General features: G+C 40.6%; 1 protein-coding gene across 1 annotated transcript in view; it reads left to right on the top strand.

The window, feature by feature from the left end:
* LOC310674922 (uncharacterized protein) overlaps positions 1 to 12,701 on the top strand; it is a 114,876-nt gene that overhangs the window by 78,482 nt on the left and 23,693 nt on the right. Inside the window, exons 15-19 of the mRNA XM_083434808.1 lie at positions 1,885 to 2,001; positions 4,324 to 4,378; positions 5,968 to 6,129; positions 8,113 to 8,209; positions 12,296 to 12,480. Coding sequence (XP_083290934.1) covers positions 1,885 to 2,001; positions 4,324 to 4,378; positions 5,968 to 6,129; positions 8,113 to 8,209; positions 12,296 to 12,480 — 616 coding nt within the window. The remainder of the gene's footprint in view (positions 1 to 1,884; positions 2,002 to 4,323; positions 4,379 to 5,967; positions 6,130 to 8,112; positions 8,210 to 12,295; positions 12,481 to 12,701) is intronic.

Below are 12,701 nucleotides of genomic sequence, written 5' to 3' on the forward strand. Positions count from 1 at the left end.
TTAGCTGCAATTTTTTAGGATACATTGTCCAATTTTGGCAAATGAACACAGGAACTTATTATGAGATAACAGTAGACACTTTAAATGTTTTGGTTCTTCTTAAAGACCAACATTTTCTCTGACTTAAGAGAACTAGTAGCAAGGAAAATTGCCCCTTGACAGCCAGAATCCCATTTTTTAAATTCAAATTTTATTGAAACTTTCCCCCTTTTTTGACAAAACGGTACCCAACTCCCCATACTTCTCCTAAAACCCCACTAAATAGCTAATTTTTAATATGTGTTTCTAATAAAAAGGGGGGGGAAGGATTATGTGCAATACCCTTTTAATGTTACCTCCTTAGGTAAGAAGAGTTTAGCTGGCTTTAACTTTCATGACAAGCATCAAGAATGATAATAAAATGAGATGGTTAACAAAATAGCAAAATTACAATTCGGGAGATGCAATTTGAAATTCAGCATTCAAGGTCAAATTGTTTGTTTGTATGTTTGTTTGTTTATACAACTTATACCCCACCCTTCATCTCAGGGACGTTCACAGCAATATATGATAAAATAAAACAACCGGCATGAAAACAGCAATAACATACAAAATATAAAGCATGGGTAGGCAAGCTAAGGCCCAGGGGCCGCATCCGGCCCAGTTGCCTTCTAAATCCAGCCCGTGGATGGTCCGGGAATCGGTGTGTTTTTATATGAGTAGAATGTGTGCTTTTATTTAAAATGCATCTCTGGGTTATTTGTGGGGCATAGGAATTTATTCATCCCCCCCAATATAGTCTGGCCCCCCACAAGGTCTGTGGGACAGTGGATCGTCCCCCTGCTGAAAAAGTTTGCTGACCCCTGATATAAAGCAAAGCATTTCTCTGCCCCCTCAGGCCACAGTTGAACGAACTCAGCTAGTGTGGTTTGGCAGGATTGTAGCTAACATGAGACCACTGAGAAACAGGAAGGAGATATCAGCATTCTTGGGGAAATTATTCTATATTAAAAATATGGGGGAGGGGCCTAATGCAGCCCAAAAGAATAACCAACCCATACTCAAGTCACCACAGAATATTAAGTGTCTTCTGAAGGAAAACTAGAAAACCAGGAAGGGAAATGCAATGGCGTATACTGGAAGAAGGTATTGCTGGTTTGCCAGCTGTCTGGAAGACTAAACACTTGGTTTGTTGTTGTTTTTTCATGTCCCACTTGTTTTTTGTCAAAATGTGCAGTGCTCTCTTTCCAGATATGCTAGCATAATAGGACAGGGAATGGGATGAATATCTATGTCAGAGGTTGTAATGGGGTACCCTCTAGCTGTTGTTGGATTCCAACTCACATGAACACCAGCAAACATGACTAGTGGTCAGTTCTGAGGGAAGGTGGAATCCAACAATATCAGGGGCACCACATGGTCTCCCTTCATCTATATTATTTTGTCTTTATATAGGAGGCAGGCAAACAGGGGTGCTCACATTCCCAATGTCCCCTGGATTGCCCAGATCCAAAAAGGAGCTGGTTTAAAAGGCCTAATAGGAAATTGCATGTTAAATTACTGGTTGAGTAGGATAACGGAGACTAACAGAATCTCCTAGAGTATGAGTGGAGTTGAGGGCAAATTAATGAGTGGGACCATACATTTTCCTGCTTCTGTTCAATTATCTTATTTCAAAAATACTGTATTGTCCCACTAGCCACTTTAGGTACAGACTGAGAATAGTGCTTCTTTCAAATTATGTCATCAAACTTCAGTGAGGCTTATGAATTAACCTGATATCCTAAATTCCCCCAGAACTCCATAATATGTTGTCATTCTTCTAATGGAATAATGTGTGAAGTGTGCCACTTATGACTCACTTTCCCCCAATATGTGGGTGTTGTTCTTGTTGTGTTGCCACAGGCCACATATCAAGAGAGGCTTCTGGAGGAAGAGCCAGAGTAATAGAGTTATGATGGAAGAAACACAAAGAGTCAGGCCAGCCATTCTGGATTTTTTAACCAAGTACTGCATCATTAAGTAAGTCTAATCCACTGTTGGTTATAAATAGACACTTGTGCTTATCACATTCACTCACTGGGAAAGAATGTAAACCAGTCTAAGAATGAAACACTGCCTGAATAATATTAGCAACTTCATGGTCGAAAGACACGTACTTGTATACTTCCCCCTTCCTTAGCCGAGTGGAATGACGTGATGGTTTATATACAAAAAGAGTTGAAGGAAGGTTGTGTCATTAGAAAATATGTGCTGAAATAAGGTCTTTTCCTTCTTGTTGGCCTTTAAAGGAATTTGGGTAGCCAGAAAATGAAACACAGTGAGTAACAATGCATTTAAAGACCTAAGGCCATCTTGGTCAAGGCATAAGACGGAAGACTTTCAAATGACACAGAGAAAGTGGGGAAGCCCCATGCCTGCTCAAAAGTAGAGGCAGGGGAGAAATTTGATTCGGTTCACACTTAGAAGTGAACCTACTTAATTCATACTTTCTGAAACAATGCGCCAACATAGCTGCCCTTCAGAATTCACACTTCTTCTGTGCCACAGAACTTCCCCTCCCTTTCCTTTTCCCTTGTGCACCCACAAATCTACTCGGGGGGGGGGGTAGAGGGAAAACCCGGAACAGATTTGGAGGGCCATGTGGGAAAGGAAGTTCCGTTGTGCAAGCAAAAGCCGTCTTGTGGATGAGACAAATTCACTGGGTACAACCAGCCCTTTTTTTCTGACCGGAAGTGCTGGTATGTAGAACCAGCACTTTTTTCTTGGAATGATTTTCAACATCAACTTTTAAATTAAAACTTTTTAATTAAAAGTTGGTGACAAATCAAATGGAGAAAGGGGGAGAGGTGCAGGGAGAATGGAAAGGCGGGAGAGGCCTTTTACAATTTAGCAAGCTATATGCACTGGAACCTCGTTTTATTTTTACAAAACACAGCACTGGATGACATCCAGAAATTCTACCAGTTGTATCAGTGATGTGAAACATGGGCAAAACAGGAAGTGTCAGAGCAAGTCCAGAGCAGCTGAGGGAGCTTGTAAGGCCCTCCACCTCTCCCACCTAAGCAAAGCCATGTGTGCTACTTTGCTAACAAACGCCCTAGCATAGGGAAAGTAGTAAAAATGCAGAAAACATATATATTTTCAGACAGGTAGGTTTTTTTCCAAATAGATGTAACTGCAGACAAGGATCCCAATGCTAAGGTTCAGTGTTCTCGTGTGACCAGACTGTCCTGCATCAAAGATTCAGAGCTATGCCCCAAACTAATACACCCTTCCCTTTGCGCTTGGAAGCTGCCGCCTTTGATCTCTTGTTACAGTTCAAACCACAGGCAGGTTCCAATTTCCCTTTCTTCACATTTTAAATGTCTCAGATCCAATGTCAGCAAGTTCTCATCCTCCCCTGCACCTGGGTAAAGTCCAGGCCAAAAAAGGCAGAGGGGACCTGCCAAAAGGGGGACGCACACAAAAAAAAGAGTGTTCTTAGGCTGCCTTCTTATTTTGCTCCTTTTCTCTCGGATAAGAAAAATAGACCCTGGAGGAAAAGGTTGAGTAAAATAATACTGTCTAGGAATACTACTTACCCCTGCATTATTTCGCTATAACCTCAGCAGTTCCCGAAGATTAGTCAAATGCAGATGTTAAAACATGGAAAGTCTACAAATTGGTGGGTGAAGACAGATGTAAGATTAAAGAGCAGGCACAGCAGTTTCTTCACCCCTGGTGCGAGGCTGGCTTGGCAATTTGCATGACAGACATACCAGCAAGTTGAAAACTGGTTCAGCCATCCATCTTGCCTCTACCTTCACGTTTCAAGCAGACTTTTCGCTCCCCAACTCCCTTTTTAAAATGGTTTGTGGCATGTACTAGGGTATATATAGTAATTTGTCGGCTTATTTTAAAACCTGCAAATGTTGCAAAACTGCTCTAAGGTTAAGATATGGTCTCAAAAGAAGTTACAGTATCTACTGTCGTTTTTTGTTGTACCCACGATAACATAAAGAAAGGGTCTTCCCTGAAACAATGCCTCAGGTTCCCTGCCCTAGCATGAGGTCAGAAATATATGCTAGCATATATCTCTGCTTATTTACACACCAGCCTCTGCGGTGAGCATTGCCATTCTACCAGCCCCATGTCAAGAAGAGCTGGACATGTGTGTACATAACTCAGCAGCTCATGGCTGAATGTGTGTTGTGTTTGAGATGACATGTCGTGATATTAAAATGTGGTGATGATAAAAGAAAAGCACAGCAGTTCTATCTGTTGTGGCTGTTTTACACAGGAATGTGATGTGAAGTAACTTTGCTTTCCTGTTTTTTAACATCGTTTTATTTCCTTTCGAAGTCCAGAACGCTTATCATTTTACGAAAGAATTTTCCTAAAGTACTGCAGTCATGAGGTAAGATACTTAGGAAGACCAAAGGTAACTTAATTTGTGTTTTCTACAAATAGTTCAGCCTCTACCAAATATTTTTCTGTTTTAAGCCATGATTAGAGTACTGTGTTAGGACTGGACTAATTCCATTTCCGAGTCAGCCATAAAGCTACTTGGTGACCTTGAAGCAGACATCATATCTCACCTTAACTACTCAGAGGGTCTTTGTGGTGATAAAATGTGGCATGGGATGAGAAATCGTGTATGCTGCAGAGTTAAATTGAGTGTAGGATCCTTACTTATCATGGTGCAACAGGTTATATATGATTTTTTCTTATGAAAGAAAGGAGAAATAGTTGCTAACAATACACGGGACAACAGAAACGTTTGGTGACCTTGAGGTTGTGTACTAATTTCCATTCCCCTTTTTATCTTGCCCGCTTTGCCACAATCTTACCCTCTGTTTTGATATTCTGACAATCAGAAACTACAACCTTTCCAGTCTCTCCTAATTTTGACTGGAGCCATAGCAACTGTGACAAACATAGTCCGCTAATAACACAGAAGATAAGGACTTACATCCTGTACAAGTTTGGAACTTCATCATCCCAAGTGTATCTCTTAGCTTTTATCTTTTTCTTTTCAGTGCCACAGAATAGTTTATTTCTCACTCCTTTTGTCCATTTCCCTGAGAATGGTAAAAACCTCATTGCTTTATCTATTCTGGCAGCTCTTTCCTTACCGTTCTATTTTTGTTGTCTTTAGGCTAAAAACACATATCCCTCTCACTCACACACACTGGCTTTTTTTTTAATTATAAAAAAAATGTATCAGATTTTCTCCAGAAATGGTAAATGAAGATGAAATTGGGAAGATGAGGAATGCAGGCTGGCAATCTGATGGCAATGACATTGTGTAGACAAAGCAAAACAAAAACTAAAAAATCTTGCATGTATGAGGAGGGCCAGTTCCAGTCTGGAAGCACTTTCTGTCACACTCTCTGCCTCTTAGGGCAAGTTATTATATTTATTTTTGTAATGAAACCACCCTAAGACATTTTAATGTAATGTAATGGAGTCTCCACCTCCATCGTTCTGCCCGGACACTGAGGTCCAGCGCTGAGGGCCTTCTGGCGGTTCCTTCGCTGCGAGAAGCCAAGTTACAGGGAACCAGGCAGAGGGCCTTCTCGGTAGTGGCACCCGCCCTGTGGAATGCCCTCCTATGAGAAAAACAACTACCAAACTTTTGGAAAACATCTGAAGGCAGCCCTGTTTGGGAAGCTTTTGATGTTTAATAGGTTATTGTGTTTTGGTGTTCTGTTGGAGGCTGCCCAGAGTGCCTGGGGAAACCCAGCCAGATGGGCAGGGTACAAATATTTTATTATTATTATTATTAACTACCATTGCTACACTGAAGAAAGATGTTTCAACACGTTCGTTTGATGTGGTGAAACTTTCAGACCCTTCCGCACTTGCATACTGGCTCCCCCTTTGTGTCGCTCCCACTTTCAGAGCAAATGTTCACCAGCTCAGAGTACGCACCATGGCGCACTTGGAGCTCAAAGTGCTTGCATTTTAAAAGTATAACAGTTCTTTCTTTGTACTTTTTTTAAGGACCCTGATGAAGAACCTAGAGAGCAGGAATCTACTGATATGCCAAATGCAAATTTCGATCAGGTGCCTGGTGGCTTTGATCACATAGAAGAAATCCTTATACAGAAAAAGGCAAAGGAAAACATTGACATTGAGAAAAAGATCCAAATGATTCTTGAAAGTGTGAGTGGAGATTTGTAGTTGTTGCGATCAATCTGCATTCCATTAATGCTAATCATGAAATTTCACTCAGGTGCATATATCTCTGTAGAGGTAAATGGCGAGCCTGACATCCCCAAAGCTCCCAAACTCAAATATCATAATTTATTTTGATTTGTTGTATTCTACGCTGCTTTTCATTCAAATGAATCTCAAAGCAGCTCCAAACAATGAATAACAATAACATAATAGAACATCACAAATACAACATAAATCATGTAAAGTAATTAACAAATATAATTAACAATTATAATCTATAAAACATTATTAACAAAACAGCAGCTAAAAAAAAGCCAAACATGACAATTAAATTCAGTTCTCTGCATTTCTGTACCAGTCTACTTTTTTTTAAAGCCCTGATGAAAATTTGTTAGCTTTTTAGTTCAAATTTCTCCCAATTTATACTTTTTTGCCTAATATACACTTATTTACAAAGCAATTTGCTTAACATCACACATTTTCCCATTTATTTGCATTAATGGATTCATTTATATTCTGACCTGCATTTTTATGCATATTACTTGCCTGGAGATCTGCACTGCAAAACTGCAAAACTGTGAATTTCAAAAGACAGCTGGGTTTTGGTTTGCCAATTATTTTGGAAAGTGTGATAAATTTCATATTTAAATAAAAAGCGAATTTATATTTCTTAGGAACCCTGAGCATTAAGTTCTGCTATTGCAGTGGCTTCCCTGAATCCCATTTAAAACAAAGGAGTGGTGAAATGCCATGTCACTAAAAGTCTCATCTAATCAATTTCTCAAGAAAAAAATTTAACATAACAAGATAATGTGCAGCCTTCTTAAGGTAATATAACTTGAGCATCTTGGGCTTGTCAATCAGAAGGGCGGTGGTTTGAATCCACACAACAGGGTGAGCTCCTGTTGCTGTCCCAGCTCCTGCCAACCTAACAGTTTGAAAGCACACCAGTGCAAGTAGATAAATAGGTACCGCTGTGCTGGGAAGGTAAATTGCATTTCCGTGTGCCAGAAGAGGTTTAGTCATGCTGGCCACATGACCCAGAAAACTGTCTATGGACAAACGCCGGCTCCCTCAGCCTGAGTAAAAACACCAGGCAGGCCCCACAAATAACCCAGAGATGCATTTTAAATAAAAGGGCATATTCTACTCATGTAAAAACATGCTGATTCCTGGACCGTCTGTGGGCCGGATTGAGAAGGCGATTGGGCCGGATTTGGCCCCCGGGCCTTAGTTTGCCTACCCATGATCCTAGCTAGGGTCAGGCTCAGGGCAAGATCTAGTCAGCTGCATGACAGTGATTCAATTGCATAATTTTTAGATTATGAATGCAAAACTCTACAGTCTCATGGGGAAGAGACTTGGCTATTCAGAAGCTGATTTACTAAAAGAAAACACACACAGAGAGAGAGATGCACATTTTGTGGTAACTTTACATGAAAATTAGAGTAATCCAGCGTAACAATACCATCCTTTAGATATTTGATAAAATGTATTCAATGGGACTTGTTCCCAGGCACGTGGTATTGGATTATAGGCCCCTCCTTCTTCAATTGTTTTTCTCCTCAAATGCCACTGAAACTTTTGTGAGCACCAGATCTTTGGCCCTCAGAATTTCTTTGATATTTTGTAATAAGCAGATGGCCAAAAAGCAAAAAAGGCCTTTTTGATTTTTTAAAAACCACTTACTAGAAGAATAACTTGGATCCAAGAATTCTGTGATGATTGCATTTACCTGGGTCCTTTTGATACAACAGCAGAAAAATGAAACACCAGCAGCTTTAAACATCACAGGCACCCCAAGCTGTGTTCTGACATAATTACGGATGATAAGCCTTTAATTTCTTACCTCACATTAACAGGAGAGAACAAATGTTAATGGCTGAACTTCGTTTCCCCTCTTCTCCCTTTAAAATCCCAAGGCCCTGTTTGTTTTTTCCCCTTTCTCATTCTTTTTTTACCTCGTAGGGATCTGTATCAGATCAACTGGAAAAAATGCAGTTTAAGATGAAGACACTTTTGGAAAGAAAAAAGGACATTGTGAACACAGTACAAGAACTTCAAGGCAAGATTATTTAAACAGTGAAGAAGCTCATTGAAAAATAGGAACAATGCTATGAAAAAGAAATTGTAATGGAAAAGAACAGAGTCTGTAGACACTTGAAGTGCAAAAAAAGGAAGAAGTTAGGTCTCTTTTTCACTTTGCACTGGTGATGTAGGTGTTGCTACAACACAATCATTTCCATGTAATGTGTTAAAGCTTTAAATAAGCGAAGCCACGCTGCAGCTCTTTCCCATGCTGACATCGCTCTAGGGATAGGGACAGCGCTGCTATGTGGGGGGACTACAGTGTCAGCTTCTTCCATGTAGCCCGAGACATTTTCCCTCCTGTTCTGCAGAAGAAAACTGTGACCACTACTGCCTGCACATTGTGCAGAATGAAGTGGTAGATTGTGGGCACATTCACACCATATATTTAAAGCACGTTCAGCACACAGTTAAATGCGTGACTCTTCCGGATTGTGGGTTCAGATTGGTGGCTTTTGTTTTTGAATGAAATGCTCCCTACAGGTACTGAATTAGTGCATCAGTGGGATGATTATGCTAAAATTTCCTTTTGATATGCTCTCACATACAGAGGATTTTGTGTGTTTACATTAGAGAGGGTTCAAGCACTGTTCTCATGTGCAGTCTGAAATGGTACATTCTGGAATTTGACCACCACAGTTTTCCTCTTTTCACTACAGTTTGTTTTATTTACTACAATTTTGTATAATGGCTTACATTATATTAGGCATGATGCAAAAGGGGAAAATGGAGGAGATGAAGGAAAGCAAATTCAGATAGCACAATGTTGAATAATGAAGGGATCCTTCCTTTCTCAGCTCTCCCTCTGATGCAGCTAGTGGAATGGCCGGTGACAGAATTTGTGTGATGGATAATGTGTTGAATGGCTCTGTGTCTCATTAAAGGCAATGGAAGGGGTCCAAGCCTGGTGCCAGGAATCAGCAGCCCAGAGGCTCTAAAGAGCTTCTTACTAGTCTAGCCTGGCCAAACCACCATTCACTGCCATGGCCCACAAGGCCCTCAGCATCTGTTTTTAGTGGTGGGCAGGTGATGGTGCCATTTTTGAATGGCAACAAAGCTCAGTGCCCATCCATGGTGGTGGCTCACATTTATCCACATTGCAATGCCACAGTCTGTAGGTGTATAACATCTATCAAACCCAGCTGGGGAAACATTTTGGATAAATAAAGATGGCAGGTAGCCACCATACATAGGAACCAAGCTTGGTTCCCATTCAAAAGTGAGACTGCCACCTGCCCAACCACTAACATGCTTCCAGGGGACTGGCAGGGTGTTGTTGTTGCTGCTGCAGCAACAGAATAGAGAAAATACTGTGTAGTCATGACCATGAGAGTAGGGGGCCCAGTAGTAGCACTGTGCTGAGGGCATTCTGGAGGTCTGATACTGACTGAAGCTCACTTAAGTCCAGCCAATGTCAAATTGTCAGTGTCCTTCCAATGTCAAATTGTCAATGTCAGAGCTTCCATTTAGGTTAATGGGCCAGGTAAGCATGCACAGGAATACAGCCATAGTCACAGCTCCACTTTTGCTGAATTGTGTGCTTGTTTCTTGGTAGATAAATTACACACTAGCCAATATATCACATGGATTCCCCACTCTTCTTCCCCATCCCCAAAATAAAACCTGGTTTGCAGCCTATCTTCAGGGACAGCCTCTAGTCAGTCAATACACTAGATAGATTAGATAGGCAGGCAGGTGTTACACAGAATGATGTACAATGACCACATTATAAGCTACAACTTGCCCACTTGCATTTGGCAAATAAAAATGTTAAATCCTTTGGGAAATGCCTGTTTGGGGAGTCCAGATAAACGCCTCCTGTCAAATGCTAGGCATGCAGAGCTTTGGCTGTACTTTTGGTTCTGCGTTGGCTGAAATGCCTTTAGGAAAATACATATTAAAACCACCCTCTGTCTTCTTGGTCAGTTGTCAACATTTGTTGATTAATACAAAGCAGTTGCATGTTAGGGGTGTGACAAGTCTAATTAAATAACTTTGTTGCAGCCTACTCCTCTGCCAAATTGAGTTGCCATAGTGTTTATCCTCTAGAATTCTGCCCCTGACTCCCAACAGGTTTCTGATAAAATCTGCCTCTCTGGTTGGATGCTTTGCCCCTTTGGTGCCCTTGACGCATCATCATTATCCGTTGCAGATTAAAAGCAGAAGTCATGTGCATCCCTCCTCCATTGGCTTTGCCAAGTGGTTTCATCACACAACATACCCCTTTTTCACAGCTGGTTCCATTCATAGTGCTAAATTGAGTTTCCAAAGCACAGAGTCTGCATTTCTTCATAACTTAATTCTTGATTGCACAATCTGCTCATTATTCCACACTGTGAATGATTTCATGTTCATGTTCTGGAGCTCAGACACTGTGCTACTGGTGAATGGAAGAATGTGCGACTACCGCATGAGCTCATATTACTGTTAACCAAAAGATCACAGCTAGCCATGTTCTCCCAGAGATGCCCTTTTATTCTTCTCAAAAAAAGTCCTCCTCCTCTGAGGCCACAATGGATGGTTGTAGCTCACCCAGCACAGCTCAGAGAAGCTGCCAAAGCATGGGGGCAAAAGACTTGTGTGATCCTTAAGCATGCCTGGCCAAGAGTTAGGAACTTCCTGAACCCAACTCAGTGAAAGCTTCAGTAAAGTCTTCTTGCATACTCACTGTAAGCTCCCAACTCCAGCAAGGTCATGTGACCGATCCCACCCCAAGCCTTGCCTGCCTTCACGTGAGCTAAAGGCAGACTTACAAAAAGCATATAAAGGCCACTACCTAAGCTTTAGCTCAAGTGGCTGTGGGACCAAACAGGGTTTGGGATATTTTGCCTAGCTCTGCATTAACTGTGATTAGAATCCTTAGCTTGGAGGGCAAACAGAAAACACTTCCCCTTTTTTGTAAAATTTGATTAACTGCTGGGAAAAGGTTATGCACATTTTGACATGAAAATGAAACTCTCTTGAGAGATGCAACAGGAACACAGGAAGGACAGGAAGGAACACATTCTTAGTCACATAGGATAAGGAATACACACTACAATCTGGCATAATACTGTTCTCTAATTTCAAACCTATTATGCACTTCTGAACATGGTATTCAAGAGAACTGACTTTCACATACATAATATATGCCAAAAAAAAATACAATTTCAAAGCAATTTTTGTGCAAATGGATGGAATTTTTTACTATCTACCTTCTTCTTTTTCAAAAAAGAAGTTCCTCACTTAATAACTTACTCAAAATGAAGGAAGAAAGCCCTCACCTGAGTAGACAAGTTTCCTTTATGTTCAAACATACTTCATACTTGGTTATAAATGGTGAGCCAATCCTGGTGTTCATAAAAATACATACAAGGCAATAATTTTGTGTGGGTCAAACTATATAACATGGGGAATATGTGACTGCATTTCAGGTTATCTGTTTTGTTTTAAAATCCAAATGGCTAGTTTTTAAAAAGCAGCTGTGAGGATCAGGATGATGGCAATGTTAATCAATGGGAGTTAATCAATGGCGGCTTCACTCTCTGAGTGTAAAGCAGTTCTGGAGGGCAATTTTGTGGGGGGCTGCAGTGCAGAACGGAAGTGTTATTCACACATGCCATGTATCATCTAATTTGGCCCTTAGAATTGTCTACCTAGCTGAATTTGACGTATCAAAATTTCTAATATGGTCCTTGAGAAGATATAAGTCAAATTTCCAAAAATCTGAGAAAGCCTTATCCGATCAATATAACTAGCCATCCATACACAGTTGTTTACACTCTCCTTTCTGGGTTTGGTGGCAGTTAACATCCAAAATCTACCAGTGCCAGGGATTGCTTTCTTGCAAATTGCATGATACACCTCACCTTAAGAACGTACAAATTAATTGGCCACATTATTTACCACTCTTCTACAAACAACACTAAATCATTTTTGTTTCATGGGGTATGCCTCATGGAATATCCAAACAAACTGTGCCAATAGCTTTCATAATGTTATGCTGGCAGTTTAAGCTTAGTGATGAATGTGGGCAAAAATAGATGTTATAAATGGCTACAACCTGATCTTTCCTAATGGTCAGATCAAAGAATGCAACTCCAGGCTACAATGACGGAGCAGTTATCCAACACAACTAAGCAGAAGAAAGGACAGAAGAGGAGGAAAGGCAAAGACACGAAGCTTCTTCTAAACATGGATGGAAAGGGGGACAACCTTTGTGGAATTCCATCCTCTAAGTCTAAACCTTCATCTATGCTGGTCAAACAGGTAAAATAAGCAGCAAGCACAACTCCATTCATGATCATTGTTTGATGAAATGTTGATAACATCATAAAACAGTGATGTTAATTCAAGAAGGTAAATACATTTTGTACTTAGCTATATGGTCGCAAGTCCTCTTAAAGTCAACTGACTTTGTTGCATGTATATAATAGGAAGTGATAGTTGGCCTCTAAAGCTTCACCTTGAGCAAAATTACTTGTAATCAC

Source organism: Podarcis tiliguerta (genome assembly GCF_965153285.1).
Source record: "Podarcis tiliguerta genome assembly, chromosome: 3".
Taxonomy (NCBI): Eukaryota; Metazoa; Chordata; class Lepidosauria; order Squamata; family Lacertidae; genus Podarcis; species Podarcis tiliguerta.